Below are 19,573 nucleotides of genomic sequence, written 5' to 3'. Positions count from 1 at the left end.
CGCCTCCTGGTGGCCGAACGGATGATCACAATCATCAAATACAGTCAAACATTTTAAATGTTTTTGAGTCTCTTCTGCTCACCAAGGCTACGTTTTATCTTTTGTAACATTATAAATGACTTTACTGTCACTTTTGATCAATTTAATGCATCCTTGATGTATAAAAGTATTATTTTATACATTAGTGAAGGGTCATGTGACACTGAAGACTGGAGGAATGATGATAAATTCAGCTTTAATCTCAGGAATAAATGACACTTTACTATATATTCACATAGAGAACAGCTGATCTACACTGGAGGAATATTACACTGATTACTGGAGTTATGATCAGATTAATGCAGACTTGGTTTAAAACAGCTTTTTAAATTATAATAATATTATATTTTTTTTACTGTATTTATGATCTAATAAATGCAGCCTTGGTATAAAACAGCTATTTTAAATTGCAATAATATTTTATAATTTGTACTGTATTTATGATCAGATACATGCAGTCTTGGATTAAAACAGCTATTTTAAATTGTAATAATATTTCATTATTTTTACTGTATTTATGATCAAATTAATGCAGTCTTGGAATAAAACAGCTATTTTAAATCATAATAATATTTCACAATTTTTATTGTATTTATGATCAGATAAATGCAGCCTTGGAATAAAACAGGTATTTTAAATTGTAATAATATTTCATAATTGTTACATTATTTATGATCAGATTAATGCAGTCTTGGAATAAAACAGCTATTTTAAATCATAATAATATTTCACAATTTGTATTGTATTTATGATCAGATAAATGCAGTCTTGGAATAAAACAGCCATTTTAAATTGTAATAATATTTCATATTTTTTACTGTATTTATGATCAAATTAATGCAGTCTTGGAATAAAACAGCCATTTTAAAATGCAATAATATTTCACAATTTTTACTGTATTTATGATCAAATTAATGCAGTCTTGGAAAAAAAACAGCTATTTTAAATCATAATAATATTTCACAATTTGTACTGTATTTTTGATCAAATAAACGCAGTCTTGGTGAGCAGAAGAGACTCAAAAACATTACAAATCTTAATGTTTCCAAACTTTTGACTGGTGCTATATATATATATACAGTATATAAATAATAGAAAATATTATATATGGGTATGTAATAAGTAAGTGTGTGTGTGTGTGTGTGTGTAGACTGGCTCCGTCAGTAAGATCCCCCTACAGCGAGGTGTCGTCTGTGTGTGTGGCGCGCCCTAGTGGTCAGCCGCCGGATAGCAGAGAGATGTACAACCACTCCATGACCCCTGGAGCCTGCATGGACCCCTACATGCGTCCGCCACACGCACCCCCGCCGCACGGCATGATGGGACACCGCGGGATGGCCCCGCCCGAGGGTGAGTGCTCACTGCTCATTATCAGAAGCCTCACATTCATTGAGCTGGGCTGCCATTAGATCAGTGTAATATTGAATCAGATCAGTGGTTTGAGAGCCAATCGAGTATCAAAACTTTGGGTCTATAATAGTCAAATAGATGCGTCTGGGGCCCTATCACACACCCGGAGCTGTGACGAGTGTGTTCTCCAGCCGGACGCAGTTCTCATGTGTGATCAGGAGCATTGCTGGAGCTGCTATTGGAGGAACTGAAAATCACTGACCATTGACCAACACACACCTGCTCTAAAGTCAATAGTGCAGTATTTGTGTGTTATTTAAAGAGTGTGTTAGTGATATGAGCCTATAGGAGGAGCACAACACACACACACTCTGCTTATTACACACACAGGGACACGCAACAGCACACACACACTCTGATAATTACACACAGGGACGCGCAGCAGCAGTACACACACACACACACTCACACACTCTGATAATTACACACAGGGACGCGCAGCAGCAGTACACACACACACACACACACACACACACTCACACACTCTGATAATTACACACAGGGACGCGCAGCAGCAGTACACACACACACACACACACACACACACACTCTGATAATTACACACAGGGACGCGCAGCAGCAGTACACACACACACACACACACACACTCTGATAATTACACACAGGGACGCGCAGCAGCAGTACACACACACACACACTCACACACTCTGATAATTACACACAGGGACGCGCAGCAGCAGTACACACACACACACACACACACACACACTCACACACTCTGATAATTACACACAGGGACGTGCAGCAGCAGTACACACACACACACACACACACACACTCTGATAATTACACACAGGGACGCGCAGCAGCAGTACACACACACACACACACACACTCTGATAATTACACACAGGGACGCGCAGCAGCAGTACACACACACACACACACACACACACACACTCTGATAATTACACACAGGGACGCGCAGCAGCAGTACACACACACACACACACTCTGATAATTACACACAGGGACACGCAGCACACACACACACACGCACTGATTATTACACACACAGGGACGCGCAGCAGCACACACACACACCACACACACACTCTGCCTATTACACACACAGGGACATGCAACAGCACACACTCACACACTCTGATTATTACACACACACACACACACACACACACACACACACACACACACACACACTCTGATTATTACACACACACTCACACACTCTGATTATTACACACACACTCACACACTCTGATTATTACACACACACACACACTCTGATTATTACACAACAGGGACGCGCAGCAGCACACACACACACACACACACACACACTCTGCTTATTACACACACTCTGATTATTACACACACAGGGACGCGCAGCAGCACACACACACACCACACACACACTCTGCCTATTACACACACTCTGTTTATTACACACACAGGGACATGCAACAGCACACACTCACACACTCTGATTATTACACACACACACACACTCTGATTATTACACACACACTCACACACTCTGATTATTACACACACACACACACACTCTGATTATTACACATACAGGGACGCGCAGCAGCACACACACACACACACACACACACACACACTCTGCTTATTACACACACTCTGATTATTACACACACAGGGACATGCAACAGAACACTCACACACTCTGATTATTACACACACACACACACACTCTGCTTATTACACACACAGGGACGCGCAGCAGCAGCACACACACACACACACACACACACTCTGATTATTACACACACAGGGACATGCAACAGCACACACACACACACACACACACACACTCTGATTATTACCACACAGGGACACGCAACAGCACACACTCACACACTCTGATTATTACACACACACACACACTCTGATTATTACACACACACTCACACACTCTGATTATTACACACACACACACACACTCTGATTATTACACATACAGGGACGCGCAGCGCACACACACACACACACACACACACACACACACACACACTGCTGATTACACACATAGGGACATGCAACAGCACACACACACACACACACTCTGATTATTACACACATAGGGACGCGCAGCAGCACACACACACACACACACACACACTCTGATTATTACACACACACACACACACTCTGATTATTACACACACACACACACACACACACACTGTGATTATTACACACACACACACACACACACACACACACTCTGATTATTACACACACACACACACACACACACTCTGATTATTACACACACACACACACACACACTCTGATTATTACACACACACACACACACACACACACACTCTGATTATTACACACACACACACACACACACACATTCTGATTATTACACACACACACACACACACACACTCTGATTATTACACACACACTCTGATTATTACACACACACACACACACTCTGATTATGACACACACAGGGACGTGTAGCAGCACACACACACACACACACACACACACACTCTCTGGAGAAGCGTTCAGTCTCTCCTCATATAAACAGTGAATCCTCTCGTGGTGCAGCACAATTGGCTTTTAAAGGGAAAGGGAGATGAGGCTCTGATTGGTTTATTGATGTTACGCCCAAAACACACCCAATGCTCATTAAGAGACGAGGGACGGCCCTTCTGGACCATGAGCGTTTGTCCGTTAAACTAGCAGAAGTGGATCCGGACACGCCTCAGAGCTCCTGCGCTCAGATCAGTGTAACCGTGTTGTTGTTCCAGGGGTCAGCGGCGTCCCCTACTGTACCCAGAGCATGATGTCATCTCACCACAGTCTCACGCATCACCAGCCGGGCCCTGAGCACATGGGACCAGGAGACGGTGAGACAGAGCAAATTCATACAGTTCAATCACTTCACCCTCTGGCTTCTTCATTCACGGGCCACACTCGGGACCTTCAGGTCAAAAATGACCCCCAGAGGAAATGAATGGGAAAAATATGAAAATACAGAGTTTTTTTGTGCATACAATCATCAAATCAGCCAGGATGCAGAAAAAAAGCTCAACAGTGAAGATCTCTAAAACATCAAGAATGCAAAACAGACAAAAAAACTCACACACACACACACTTATGCAACCTGGTCTCATTGTGAAAATGTACCTCTGGCAACGTTTTTGCAAACCGCCAAAATACGTACCAATAAGTACATATCACTGCAGTTTCAAAGTGAAATGAACACTAGAGGCAGTAAAACAGCAAGCACTTTTTATCGTTTTTTTTTTTCATGTAAATGAATAAATTTTGGAGTTTGCGTCACTTAATCTGCTCCATATGCTCGGCTTTTTATTATATAATAAGTTTGCTCAGTAGCTCAGCTGGTACAGATTTGTACTTGTTATAATGAAAGCTCAGGTACGAATCCCGTGAAAGACAAGTCATGATAAAAGAGCTCAAAGATGAGTTCACACAAGCTAACAAGACATGGTTACTATTGTATTTTTGTCACATTTGCTTTTGTTAACACAATCGGTTAGGTTTAGGGTTTAGTGTTGGTGTACGATAAAAAAACAATGTCACAAAACGTCAGATTGACGCTCATCTGTTCCGGGAAAAAACGAAGCTTTTGGCGGCACCCAGTGGACATATCACTTTGAAACTGCAGTGATATGTACATATTGGTACGTATTTTGGGGTTTGCAAAAACGTTGCCAGAGGTACATTTTCGCAATGAGACCAGGCTGCACTTATACACACAAAAACACACGCACACACAAATTAACGCGTGCCATTCCAAAAGCTAATTGTGTTTTTGTGTGTGTGTCTGTGTGAGTTTTGCATTCTTGATGTTTTAGAGATCTTCACTGTTGAGCTTTTTTTCTGCATCCTGGCTGATTTGTAGATTGTATGCACAAAAAACCTCCGTATTTTCATATTTTTGCCAATTTCCCATTCATTTTCTATGAGGGTCATTTTTGACCCGAATGTGTGACTATTTTTTTACGACCACTTAGACTTTTCAAATCCTGTCCCCAATTTTTTTGGGTGTTCATATACCAAGTACCAATAAAGTCACCAAGTTTCGGACCATTCCGATGAAGCTACGATTTTTAACATTTTTTTAATAAAACGTTTCGGGTCATGGTTAACTCTTTACCCGCCAGGGTAGCATTTTCACCAAAATTTGAATGTATGAATATCTGATCATATTGATTATTTTAAAGTGCTACCAAGACCAAAAATGCTCTCTCTCTGTGTGTGTGTGTGTGTGTGGCAGCGTCTTGTTTCTCGACGCCGCGCTCCATGCTGAAGTTGAGTAAGAAGCGTGCGCTGTCCATCTCGCCCCTGTCTGATGCCAGTGTGGACCTGCAGACGGTCATCCGCACCTCGCCCAACTCACTGGTGGCCTTCGTGAACTCTCGCTGCGGGCAGAACGCTGCCAGCTCATACGGGCATCTGTCTGTGGGCACCATGAGGTGAGGACCTGCGCCCCCTGCAGTCTGCCATCAGCATTACACCGCATGAAATGACCCGCTTTGTAAATCTCTCATCATGCTATATTATCACCAAATATTACATAGTTCATATTTGAATAATTTAACACATTTGCATGCTCACATGTGGGTTAATGGTCACATGCGTTATACTTAAAGGGTTAGTTCACCCAAAAATGAAAATTGTGTCATTAATGTCTGAGCCTCATGTGGTTGGACACCCGTCAGACCTCCGTTCATCTTCAGACACAAATGAAGATATTTTAGTGTAAATCTGATGCTCTGAAAGGCCTCCATTGGCTCAATGCACTTTACACTCTCAAGACCCTTAAAAGACACTAAAGACTAAAGTTACAAAGTCCATCTCACTACAGCGGCTCTACAATAACTTTATGAAGACGAGAATAGTTTTTGTGCGCAAAAAAACCCTAAATAACGACTTATATAGTGATGACGATTTCAAAACACGGCCTCATGAAGCTTCGAAGCGTTATGAATCAGTGAGTCGATTCAGCAGTTTGAAGCGTTATGAATCAGTGAGTCGATTCAGCAGTTTGGAGCGTTATGAATCAGTGAGTCGATTCAGCAGTTTGAAGCGTTATTAATCAGTGAGTCGATTCAGCAGTTTGAAGCGTTATTAATCAGTGAGTCGATTCAGCGGTTTGAAGCGTTATTAATCAGTGAGTCGATTCAGCAGTTTGAAGAGTTATTAATCAGTGAGTCGATTCAGCAGTTTGAAGCGTTATGAATCAGTGAGTCGATTCAGCAGTTTGAAGCGTTATTAATCAGTGAGTCGATTCAGCAGTTTGGAGCGTTATTAATCAGTGAGTCGATTCAGCGGTTTGGAGCGTTATTAATCAGTGAGTCGATTCAGCAGTTTGAAGCGTTATTAATCAGTGAGTCGATTCAGCGGTTTGAAGCGTTATTAATCAGTGAGTCGATTCAGCAGTTTGGAGCGTTATTAATCAGTGAGTCGATTCAGCAGTTTGAAGCGTTATTAATCAGTGAGTCGATTCAGCAGTTTGAATCGCCAAATTCCGAATCATCAATCGGCTCAGTGATTCATAACGCTTCGAAGCTTCATGATGCTTTGTTTTGAAATCGTCATCACTATATAAGTCGTTATTTAGGGTTTTTTTGCGCACAAAAACTATTCTCGTCTTCATAAAGTTATTGTAGAGCCGCTGTAGTGAGATGGACTTTGTAACTTTAGTCTTTAGTGTCTTTTAAGGGTCTTGAGAGTGTAAAGTGCATTGAGCCAATGGAGGCCTTTCAGAGCATCAGATTTACACTAAAATATCTTCATTTGTGTCTGAAGATGAACGGAGGTCTGACGGGTGTCCAACCACATGAGGCTCAGTCATTAATGACACAATTTACATTTTTGGGTGAACTAACCCTTTAGAGATAAAATGATTAAATCCAATAGATCACAATGTTTGTGTAAGTTGATGCAATAATATCAGTTTTCTGTTGGCGGGTCATTTTTGACCCGGGAACTCTATACCAAGGTGGGAAAACCTCCCAAAAAGTACAGAAACTATCAAAAAACTGTTATACCTGTATGAGTAAAGTCATGAGAAAGCTGTAGTCCAACGCAATAGCATTAAGTAGTAAATCCTGAGTGTCCCGTAAAGCCTTCACCTCTGCCCATTTACACACGTTCCTTATGATTTCAGTCCGTCGCTGGGTTTCTCCAGCTCCATGAACTACCCATCCAGAGCTCAGGGGAACATGTACAGTTCTCCATCCTGCCTCGGACCTCCACCCCGCCTGCCTCCACACAACCCCAGGCTCCACGGCCCTCCCAAACACACACACGTGAGCGCCGTCCCGTCACTGGGTTTAGTGACACCTGCTGGTTTAGTTTCATTCATGGTCACATGGTGCATTCGTTACAGTGTTTATTCATCTTAATCATCCTTAAAGTTAAAGTTCAGGTCCATAAAATATTAACAGACACAACTTTTTGATTTTAATGTGTTAGTAAATGTTGAAATTAATATTAACTAAGATTAATAAATGCTTTTTTCTGTTTATTTTAACTAATGGAACCTTCTTGTAATGTGTTATCATTTTTAATAGTATTTTGAATTAGCTTTTACTTTTATATTTTAGTTGTGTTTGTAATTTTGTAATGTACTTTTGTCATTTTTATTACATATTATTTTATAATATTACTATCCAGGTTTAATTTATTCTTATTTCAGTCATAGTTTTAATTTATTGATTTCCAGTTACTAATTATTCATCTTAATGATACTTAAACGTTAAAGTCCAGGTCCATAAAATATTAACAGACACAACTTTTTGATTTTAATGTGTTAGTAAATGTTGAAATTAATATGAACTAAGATTAATAAATGCTTTAGAATATTCTTTTCAGTTTATGATGGTTTAGTTTTATTCATGGTCACACTTGCAACTAACAATGTGCAGTACATCTGTTACAGGGTTTATTCATCTAAATGATAGTTAAAATCCATAAAATATTAACAGACAACTTTTAGATTTTTGATTACGTTGAAATTAATATTAACTTAGATTAATAAATGCTTCAGAATATTTTTCTTCAGTTTATTTTAACTAATGGAACCTTATTTTAATGTGTTACTATTTGTATTAATATTTTGAATTAGCTTTTCCTTTTATATATATATATATATATATATATATATATATATATATATATATATATATATATATATATATATATATATATATATATATATATATATATATGCTTTTGTAATTTTTATTACTTTTCATTTTATAATATTACTATTCAGGTTTAATTTATTCTTATTTCAGTCATAGTTTTAATTTCTTTTATTTACAGTTACTAATGTCAGTGTTTAACTTAAACTAAACACAAATCAGAAGTGTTGCCCTGACACTGAACTGAAATAAGCTTTATTAAATATGAAATTATCATAAACTAATATTAAAAATGGATCCTTTTAGCAAAGTGTTACCATTCTTTAATATTTGGAAACATTACTATTTTTATGTTTTAGAAAGAGTCTCTTCTGCTCATCAAGGCTGAATTTATTTGATCAAAATTACAGAAAAATCTGTAATATTGTGAAATATTATTACAATTTAAAATAATGGCTTTCTATTTTGATATACTTTAAAATATAATTTATTCCTGTGATCAAAGCTGAATTTATCATCATTACTCCAGTCTTCAGTGTCACATGACCCTTCACTAATCACTCTCATATGAGGATTTGATGCTCAATTATTAATTTTAATAATACTATTTTAACTTTATTATTACTTTAACACATCCTTGCTGAATAAAAGTATTAATTTCATTCAAAAAAAGAAAAAAAAATTACTGACCCGAACTTTTGAATGGTAGTTTATATTTAAAAAAAATTCTATTTTATATATAAATGCTGTAGTTTTTTTTGTTGTCTTTTTATGCATCATAATCCTGAAAAAAGTATGATAGGTTATAAAAAAAGTAACTGTGTACAACATCCTCATATGAGAGTGATTAGTGAAGGGTCATGTGACACTGAAGACTGGAGTATGAGGATAAATTCAGCTTTTGATCGCAGGATATAAATTATATTTTAAAGTATATCAAAACAGAAAACCCATATTTTAAATTGTAATAATATTTCACAATATTGCAATTTTTTCTGTATTTTTGATCAAATAAATGCAGCCTTGATGAGCAGAAGAGACTCTTTCAGAAATGTTAAAATAGTAATGACCAAACTTTTGACCGGTGCTGTATATTTGATTTCATGTCAGTTGTCAAATCACGTCAGCTTCATAGCACTTTAGGCAAAGCAGATTGTTTTAAAGCAAAAAATTATTTTGTTATTTAGTATTTTTGTCTTTTTTCCAGTCCATTTGTGACCCAGTAGCTCAAAACCAGTCATAAGTCTCACGGGTATATCTGTGCAATAGCCAACAATACATATATGGGTCAAAATTATCAATTTTTCTTTTATGCCAAAAATCATTAGGATATTAAGATCATGTTACATAAATATATCACAAATGTATTATTAGTAGTAACATGCATTGCTAAGGACTTCATTTAGACAACTTTAAAGGAGATTTTCTCAATATTTAGATTTTTTTGCACCCTCAGATTCCAGATTTTCAATAGTTGTATCTGTAAAAAATGTTAGTTTATGATTATAATAATAACCGTGGTGTGTGTGTTCAGCTGAAGACCGAGCCGGTTCTGGGAAGCGTGATGGAGGGCATTAACATCAAGAGCCTGGAGGAGCATTCAGAGGGGGATGTGGCGAGTCCATCCTCCACAGGGACTCAGGTAAGAATCGCCCGTCTTTGACTAATACATGAGTTCTGGATGCGATACTCATGACTGTTTATGCTCATGTGCTGCAGCCAGAGGTGGACAGTAACAAAGGACATTTACTTGAGTACTGCACTTAAAGGGTTAGTTCACGCAAAAATTAAAATTCTGTCATTAATTCCTCTCCTTCATGTGGTTGGACACCCGTCAGACCTCCGTTCATCTTCAGACACAAATGAAGATATTTTAGTGTAAAGCTGATGCTGAGAAAGGCTTCAGATAGGCCTCCATTGGCATTCAGTACATTTACACTCACAAGACCCATAAAAGGCACTTAAAACGTCGTTACAAAGTCCATCTCACCACAGTGACTCTACAATAATCTTACGATGCGACAACAATAGTTTTTGTGCGCAAAAAAAAATCGAAATAACGCCTTTATCCAGCTTGTTCTTGTCTTCCGTGTGCAGTGTTGGGAATAGCGGCGTTATAGATAAACGGCGTTACTAACGGAATTACTTTTTTCGGTAACGAGTAATCAAACGAATTACTGTTTCTTCCGTTACAACGCCGTTAGCGTTACTGAGGAAAAAAAATGCGGCGTTACTATAATTGAGCTCACTGAAGCGGTTTCATCCGAACAGGCTCTCTCGCCGCATTCACACGGGGCGTCGGCGTCAACGCTTCTCGTTTACTTTGAATGGGTGACGTCATGCGTTGCCGAACTGAATTGTGGGTTCCGTCGCGGCGCTTCACTCGCGTTGCAAGCGGCAAAAGTTGAAGATTTCTCAACTTTTCAAGCGCCAACGCAGGCGTCATCCAATCAGATCACCCTATGCAAATATCCTAGAGCAGACGCTAGCCAATCGCGTTCGTTTAAAACACCGGTGAATGAAGAGTGAAGAACGTTCTAAAATGGAGGAAAAGCTAATAATTGCGGTGGGTAATCACCCGGTCCTTTACTACCAATCATTATTTACATACCGGGACACAAACTGGAGAGACCAGGCCTGGAAAGAGGTGGCAGAGACGGTTGGAGAATCTGGAATGTATCATGCTTGTATTCCGTCCGTGCTCTGTTTATCATTGAATGACAGGCAGCATATCATATCATATGGTTCAAATAGGCGCTATCCCCCAGCCAAATGAGGAATCAAATATTAAAGTGATCAGTTTTCATACACAAAATAGTCTCACAGACTAGCTGTCAAAAAAGGCGCTTTTTTGTGTTGTGTTGTGGTCCAAGCGGCAAGTATGTGATTAGCTGTTGTCACTATGACGGTCGCGTCAGCACCAAGTTTCAGCCACGCCCTCTGTCAAGCGTTGACGCCGAAGCCTCGTGTGAATGCGTCGTGAGTCAGTCGGACCTGCAATGCGTGTGTGTGTGTGTGTGTGCGCGCGCGCGCGCCAGCCATGCGTGTTGGGGGTGGGTGCGGTGGTACACATAACTGATGATGATTGGTGGGTGTGAGACAAGGTTGAGGTTGATAGGTTGAGTTCACACTCACACACACACACACACACACACCTATGACGCACACGCATATGCACAGTCAGCGATGGCAAGTCCAACGACTTCAAAGGTAGTTTTCGCAAACTGGAAGTATAAGCGCTACTTTTCCCTCGTTGAGGTGAAAGGTAAGAATGTTTATGTAACGTGCAACTTATGCCCAGGAAGAAAGAGTCTCTCCACGCCGGTGGCTAGTGATTCTAATCTAATCTAATGAAGCCTCACATCATCACAGCCACAACATTAGTGGCTAAAAACCCAGGTGATAACGTGAGCTCCACTACCAGAGGAGTAGTAAAGAAGTACTGATACTATTTACACAATATTTAAACTATAGTAGTGATACTACTGATAATATTTACAATAATGTATTGAATTTGATAGGTGTCTCTCACGTTGTCCCACAGCAACATTACAATAGTGTACATTTAATGTACAATGTTTTATAATAGCAATTTATTCTATTTAGTGTCCAATTCATTCATTTAACATATTTAAAATTGGGGGCATCCAAGTTATTTGACATATTTGAAAGAAAGAAAAAAGTAACACAGTAGTTACTTTCCCTGGTAATTAGTTACTTTTATAATGATGTAACTCAGTTACTAACTCAGTTACTATTTGTAAGAAGTAACTAGTAACTATAACTAATTACTTTTTTAAAGTAACGTGCCCAACACTGTCCGTGTGTGTCTCCACGACGCATGCGTGAGAATATGACGCAGATCCGGTGTTCGGACACATGACCCAGAAGAGATTTGTTTACAAGCAGAGGAAGACGCGCGTGTCTAAGCTGTTGAATTCTACATTGATCGTGCTTTAGGTCTCGGCGTAGTTCTCAAAATGGGGTTAAAGTGTGTATTTCATGGATTCCCGAACGCCGGATCTGCTCATATTCTTGCGCATGCGTCGTGGAGGCACACACGGAAGACAAGAAGAGGTTGAATAAAGTTATTTTGATTTTTTTTTTGCGCACAAAAACTATTGTCTTCGCTTCGTAAAATTATTGTAGAGTCACTGTGGTGAGATGGACTTTGTAACGACGTTTTTAGTGCCTTTTATGGGTCTAGTGAGTGTAAATGTACTGAATGCCAATGGAGGCCTATCTGAAGCCTTTCTCAGCATCAGCTTTACACTAAAATATCTTCATTTGTGTCTGAAGATGAACGGAGGTCTGACGGGTGTCCAACCACATGAGGGAGAGGAATTAATGACAGAATTGTCATTTTTGGGTGAACTAACCCTTTAAGTACACTTTTTGAGTATCTGTACTTTACTGAAGTATTATTTTGTAGCGAAACTTTTACTTTAACTTCACTACATTTCAAAGACAAATATCGTACTTTTTACTCCACTACATTTCTATCAAGGTCCTCGAAGTCAAAAGTCGTTTCTGTAGCAGCTTTGCAAGTCAGTGGAGGATTTTTTTTCTTCTTTAAAAGTGTTTTTTTTTTTTTTTTTGCAAAATGTAAATGTCTGGGAGAGAGAGAAGCATAGACATATGGATGAATCTGAAAAAGCCTGATGAAAGAGCACGAGTACTGAATAGAGCTTTCTTTTGTGTTTTTTTTGCACTTAAACAGACCAATACACACAACATTTAAAAAATTTAATTTAGGAAAAAATTCCCGTAAACAAAGTTGATTATGTCTTAAGTGAACGTAAACAGTTGAGAGAACATCGGATGTGTATCAGTGTATTGGATCTGTGCATTCAGCCTTAAAGTGACAGCAGCTTTGTAAAAAGCTTTGTAACTTTTAAGTATTTAAATTAGTACAACGTTGTCGTATGGAGCATCACTGACTGGCTTAAACCAGCGTGCATTTATACAACAATGCAACAATAATAAAATAATGCATTGACATAAAAAAGGAAATTTACTTTTGATACTTAAGTACTTTTAAAAGCAAGTACTTCTGTACTTTTACTTAAGTAATAATAGTTTTTAACAACTTTCACTTGTAACAGAGTAATATTTGACCAGTGGTACTTTTACTTTCACTCGAGTAATGGAGTACATTGTCCACCTCTGCAGGATCCTCTTCTGGGTTTACTCGAGGGAAGAGATGACCTGGATAAAGAGGAGAAACCTGAACCAGAAGCCGTCTATGAGACCAACTGCCACTGGGAAAGCTGCAGCAAAGAGTTCGACACTCAGGAACAACTCGTGCATGTGAGCGATAAGAGTCATTTACTCCACTTTACACACCATTCTTTCACATTTTGTCTTTGACTGACAAGCTTCAAAACGGAAGTGTGTGATATGGCGAGTCAGTGTGATAGAGTGATAAACAGAAAGAAAATCAGACTCTTATTCACGGAGAACTTTCTCTTCTGGAAATCTTCACATTAGAATGATTAGTGAAGGGTCATGTGACACTGAAGACTGGAGTAATGATGATAAATTCAGCTTTGATCACAGGAATAAATGACACTTTACTATATATTCACATAGAGAACAGCTGATCTACACTGGAGGAATATTACACTGATTACTGGAGTTATGATCAGATTAATGCAGAATTTGTACTGTATTTATGACCAAATAAACACAGCCTTGGTATAAAACAGCTATTATAAATTATAAAAATGTTTCACAATTTTTACTGTATTTATGATCAAATAAATGCAGTCTTGGTATAAAACAGCCATTTAAAATCGTTATAATATTTCATAATTTTTACAGTATTTTTGATCAAATAAATGCAGTCTTGGTATAAAACAGCTTTTTTAAATTATAATAATATTTCACAATTTTTAATGGACTTATGATCAAATAAACGTAGCCTTGGTATAAAACGGCCATTTAAAATCGTAATAATATTTCATAATTTTTACTGGAGTTCTGATCAAATAAATGCAGCCTTGGTATAAAACAGCCATTTAAAATCGTAATAATATTTCATAATTTTTACTGGACTTATGATCTAATAAATTCAGTCTTGGTATAAATCAGCCGTTTAAAATCGTAATAATATTTCAAAATTTTTACTATATTTATGATTAAATAAACACAGCCAAGGTATAAAACAGCTATTTTAAATTATAATAATATTTCCAATTTTTTACTGTATTTATGATCAAATAAATGCAGCCTTGGTATAAAACAGCTATTTAAAATCGTAATAATATTTCATAATTTTTACTGGAGTTATGATTAAATAAATACAGTCTTGGTATAAAACAGCCATTTAAAATCGTAATAATATTTCATAATTTTTACAGTATTTTTGATCAAATAAATGCAGTCTTGGTATAAAACAGCTTTTTTAAATTATAATAATATTTCACAATTTTTACTGGACTTATGATCAAATAAACGTAGCCTTGGTATAAAACGGCCATTTAAAATCGTAATAATATTTCATAATTTTTACTGGAGTTATGATCTAATAAATGCAGTCTTGGTATAAATCAGCTGTTTAAAATCGTAATAATATTTCAAAATTTTTACTATATTTATGATTAAATAAACACAGCCTAGGTATAAAACAGCTATTTTAAATTATAATAATATTTTAAAATTTTTACTGTATTTATGACCAAATAAACACAGCCTTGGTATAAAACAGCTTTTTAAAATCGTAATAATATTTCATAATTTTTACTGGAGTTATGATTAAATAAATGCAGTCTTGGTATAAAACAGCTATTTAAAATCGTAATAATATTTCATAATTTTTACTGGAGTTATGATTAAATAAATGCAGTCTTGGTATAAATCAGCCATTTAAAATCGTAATAATATTTCAAAATTTTTACTATATTTATGATTAAATAAACACAGCCAAGGTATAAAACAGCTATTTAAAATCGTAATAATATTTCATAATTTTTACTGGTGTTATGATCTAATAAATGCAGCCTTGGTATAAAACAGCCATTTAAAATCGTAATAATATTTCATAATTTTTACTGTATTTATGATCAAATAAATGCAGTCTTGGTATAAAACAGCTATTTTAAATGATAATAATATTTAAAAAAATTTACTGTATTTATGACCAAATAAACACAGCCTTGGTACGAAACAGCTATTTAAAATTGTAATAATATTTCACAATTTTTACTGTATATATGATCAAATAAATGCAGCCTTGATATAAAACAGCTATTTTAAATTGTAATAATATTTCAAAATTTGTACTGTATATATGATTAAATAAATGCAGCCTTGACATAAAACAGCTATTTTAAATTATAATAATATTTCAACATTTTTACTGTATTTATGACCAAATAAACACAGCCTTGGTATAAAACAGCTATTTTAAATTGTAATAATATTTCAAAATTTTTACTGTATTTATGATCAAATAAACGCAGCCTTGGTATAAAACAGCTATGGATGATGTTGATCATCAGATCCTCATATGAGAATGATTAGTGAAGGATCATGTGACACTGAAGACTGGAGTAATGATGATAAATTCAGCTTAATAAATGACACTTTACTATATATTCACATAGAGAACAGCTGATTTAAATCATAATATTTCGCAATATCACTGGCGGTGTATGACACTAGGTGTTTATTTCCCCTGTCAATCATCCCGTTTCCTGATGTTCCCCTTGTTCAGCACATCAACAACGAGCACATCCACGGGGAGAAGAAGGAGTTTGTGTGTCACTGGATGGACTGTTCTCGGGAGCAGCGGCCCTTCAAGGCCCAGTATATGCTGGTGGTCCACATGCGCAGACACACCGGAGAGAAGCCGCACAAGTGCACTGTGAGTAGGGGTCGACCGATATGGATTTTTTAGTGCTGATGCCGATACCGATTTTTTTTTTCATCAGCCTCAGCCGATGGCCGATACGGGCTGCCGATTTTCTTGAGCCGATATTTGGAGCCGATACTGCTTTTGCTCCCTCAATTTACATCATAAAAATGACACAATGATCATGATAACAATTTAAAAATTAAAAAAGGAACATTTTTTGAACTAAAAAAAAACAATATTTAACAAATAGTAAAAACAGGTGAGGTAGAACAAGAAAAAAAGAGAGTTCAGTGGTGAAAATAAATTCTGAAAATAAATATTTAAGCATATATAAAATAATTACACTATTGCACAGTATCAACAAGCAAGCAACATACACACTGACTGTACTATACTTCATTTTAAAACTATTTACAACCTAGGCATTTAATGCTTAGGTGCACTTAACTTAATCTCTTGAAAAAATATCGCGAACGCAGCAGCCTTGAATCGGCCGATGCCGATACATGTAAAAATCGCAAATATCGGCCGATATATCGGTCTAACACTAACTGTGAGTTCCTGCTCGGTCACATGACTTCTGCTTCAGCCCTCCCGAACCAGTGTTGGGGGAACCGCATTACAAGTAACTTGAGTTTTGTAATAATATTACTTTTTCCAGGTAACTAGTAAAGTAACGCATTACTTTTCCAATTTACAACAAAATATAATATTTTTCAAAAAAGTAACGCAATTACTTTTTCATATTAATTTGACTGACAGCTCTCCTGCCCCCATGTTGAGAGAAATAAGTGCAGAGGTGTGTGTGTGTGTGTGTGTGTGTGTGTGTGTGTGTGTGTGTGTGTGTGTGTGTGTGTGTGTGTGTGTGTGTGTGTGTGTGTGTGTGTGTGTGTGTGTGTGTGTGAACATGAGGGTTATTGTAGTTCTAGACTAAATGTGAGCATTTATTTATCTCACTTGCACAATAAAGATCATGTACTCCTCAAGATGATTAAAATCTGTCAAATGCAAAATCAGAGTACTATGCAAACCTCCAATAATTAAATGTTAAATAAATAAAACAACTATTTTTATGCATAATCTACCTTTATATTTAATTGACCAATGTCTTGCTGCTGACCTTTGATGATGAAAATTACTAGATTTTTTGTTTTTATTGGTAACTTTTTCCTCCTGCATCTATTCCTCCATTATCCAGAGCTGCGCCCTCTAGTGTTCATGAGGGAATCTGCATTTTCACCTCAGCCTAGGGCGCATTATTTACATTTTAGTATGAAGAGGTCTTTACCATTGCACAAAAATATGACTTTTTTTGTTATAAACAAAAGCAAAAACTAAAACAAAAACAAGCCCAGCCCAGGTGAGAAAAAGTAACGCAAAAGTAACGTAACGCATTACTTTTCTTAAAAAGTAACTAAGTAACTCAATTAGTTACTTTTTTAGGGAGTAACGCAATATTGTAATGCATTACTTTTCAAAGTAACTTTCCCCAACACTGTCCCAAACATCTCCAGATAATGAATGTTTCTGCTCCTGTGCTTCAGTTCGAGGGCTGTAATAAAGCATACTCGCGTCTGGAGAACCTGAAGACTCATCTGCGCTCACACACCGGCGAGAAACCGTATGTGTGTGAGCACGAGGGCTGCAACAAGGCCTTCTCCAACGCATCTGACCGCGCCAAGCACCAGAACAGAACACACTCCAACGAGGTACATCATCACACACACACACACACACACACACACGCCATGTTCTCGGCTTCAGCAATGCTACACTCTGAAAAATGCTGGGTTAAAAATAACTAAGGCTGTCAAAAGATTAATCGCGATTAATTGCATCCAAAATAAAAGTTTGTGTTTGCATAATATATGTGTGTGTACTCTGTTAATTATTATTTATATATAAATACACACACATTCATGTATATATTTAAGAAATATTTGCATACTGTATATACATTTATATAATCTATAATATATATAAATATAAATGTTTTATATATAAAAATAATATTTTTTTCTTAAATATACACTCTAAAAAATGCTGGGTTAAAAATAACCCAAGTTGGGTTGAAAATGGACTAACCCAGCAATTGTTTTTTTAACCCAGCGATTGGGTTGTTTTAACCCAGCGATTGGGTTGTTTTAAGCAAACATTTAACCCAACCGTTGGCTTAAAACAACCCAAATGCTGGGTTAGTCCATTTTCAACCCAACTTGGGTTATTTTTAACCCAGCATTTTTTAGAGTGTATACATGCTTGTGTGTGTATTTATATATAAATAATAATTAACAGAGTACACACATATATTATGTAAACACAATGTTTTATTTTGGATGCGATTAATCGCGATTCATCTTTTGACAGCCCTAAAAATAACCCATAAGTTGGGTTGAAAATGGACTAACCCAGCAACTGGGTTGTTTTAAGCAAACATTTAACCCAACCGCTGGGTTAAAACAACCCAGCATTTTTTTAGAGTGTGCTTATGACTGTTTAAATTAACCTGCAATTCATTTATAGAAAAAACTTATTGTTATGAATTATAGCAATTAATTTGTTGTAAGACATGAACTGACTAAAACGAAAAACTATCATTTAATTTATTTACTTTAGAAACTTTATTGCAATTAATTTAAAATATTGCAATTATTTTGTTTTAAGACAAAAAAACTTTGTAAGTAAAAAAACTTTATTGCAATTAATTAAACAATAATGCAATTACTTTATCGCTATTAATTAAAAATTATTATAATTAATTTGTTGTAAGAAAAACTAACTAAAACAATAAAATGTACAAACACTGATTATAATTTATTATTGTATTGTTTTATTTTAGAAACTTTATTGCAATTATTTTGTTGTAAGACAAAACTATAAACTACAAACACTGATCGAAATTTATTACTGCAATACATTTATATAAAAACTTTATTGCAATTATTATAAACTAAAACAAAATAAAAAAAATAGAAATGAACTGATCACAATTTATTATTGCAATTAATTTTTTTGTAAGACATAAAGTCACTAAAACAAAAACTGTACAAACACTGATCGCAAATTATTATTGTATTAATGTATATAAAAAACTTAATTGCAATTGATTAAATGACTA

The 19,573-nt window shown here is 36.4% G+C and overlaps 1 protein-coding gene across 1 annotated transcript in view; it reads left to right on the top strand.

Moving 5' to 3' along the window:
• The window catches only part of gli1 (GLI family zinc finger 1), a gene marked incomplete at its 5' end in the record, with an annotated part of 33,032 nt that overhangs the window by 3,573 nt on the left and 9,886 nt on the right, over positions 1-19,573 (top strand). The window contains 8 exons of the mRNA XM_079841659.1: positions 1,190-1,389; positions 4,230-4,328; positions 5,723-5,921; positions 7,619-7,760; positions 10,132-10,239; positions 13,770-13,907; positions 16,315-16,464; positions 18,000-18,164. Coding sequence (XP_079697785.1) covers positions 1,190-1,389; positions 4,230-4,328; positions 5,723-5,921; positions 7,619-7,760; positions 10,132-10,239; positions 13,770-13,907; positions 16,315-16,464; positions 18,000-18,164 — 1,201 coding nt within the window. The remainder of the gene's footprint in view (positions 1-1,189; positions 1,390-4,229; positions 4,329-5,722; positions 5,922-7,618; positions 7,761-10,131; positions 10,240-13,769; positions 13,908-16,314; positions 16,465-17,999; positions 18,165-19,573) is intronic.

Source organism: Gobio gobio, assembly GCF_949357685.1.
Source record: "Gobio gobio genome assembly, chromosome: 17".
Classification (NCBI taxonomy): Eukaryota; Metazoa; Chordata; class Actinopteri; order Cypriniformes; family Gobionidae; genus Gobio; species Gobio gobio.
This window is presented reverse-complemented; position numbering and strand designations above follow the sequence as displayed.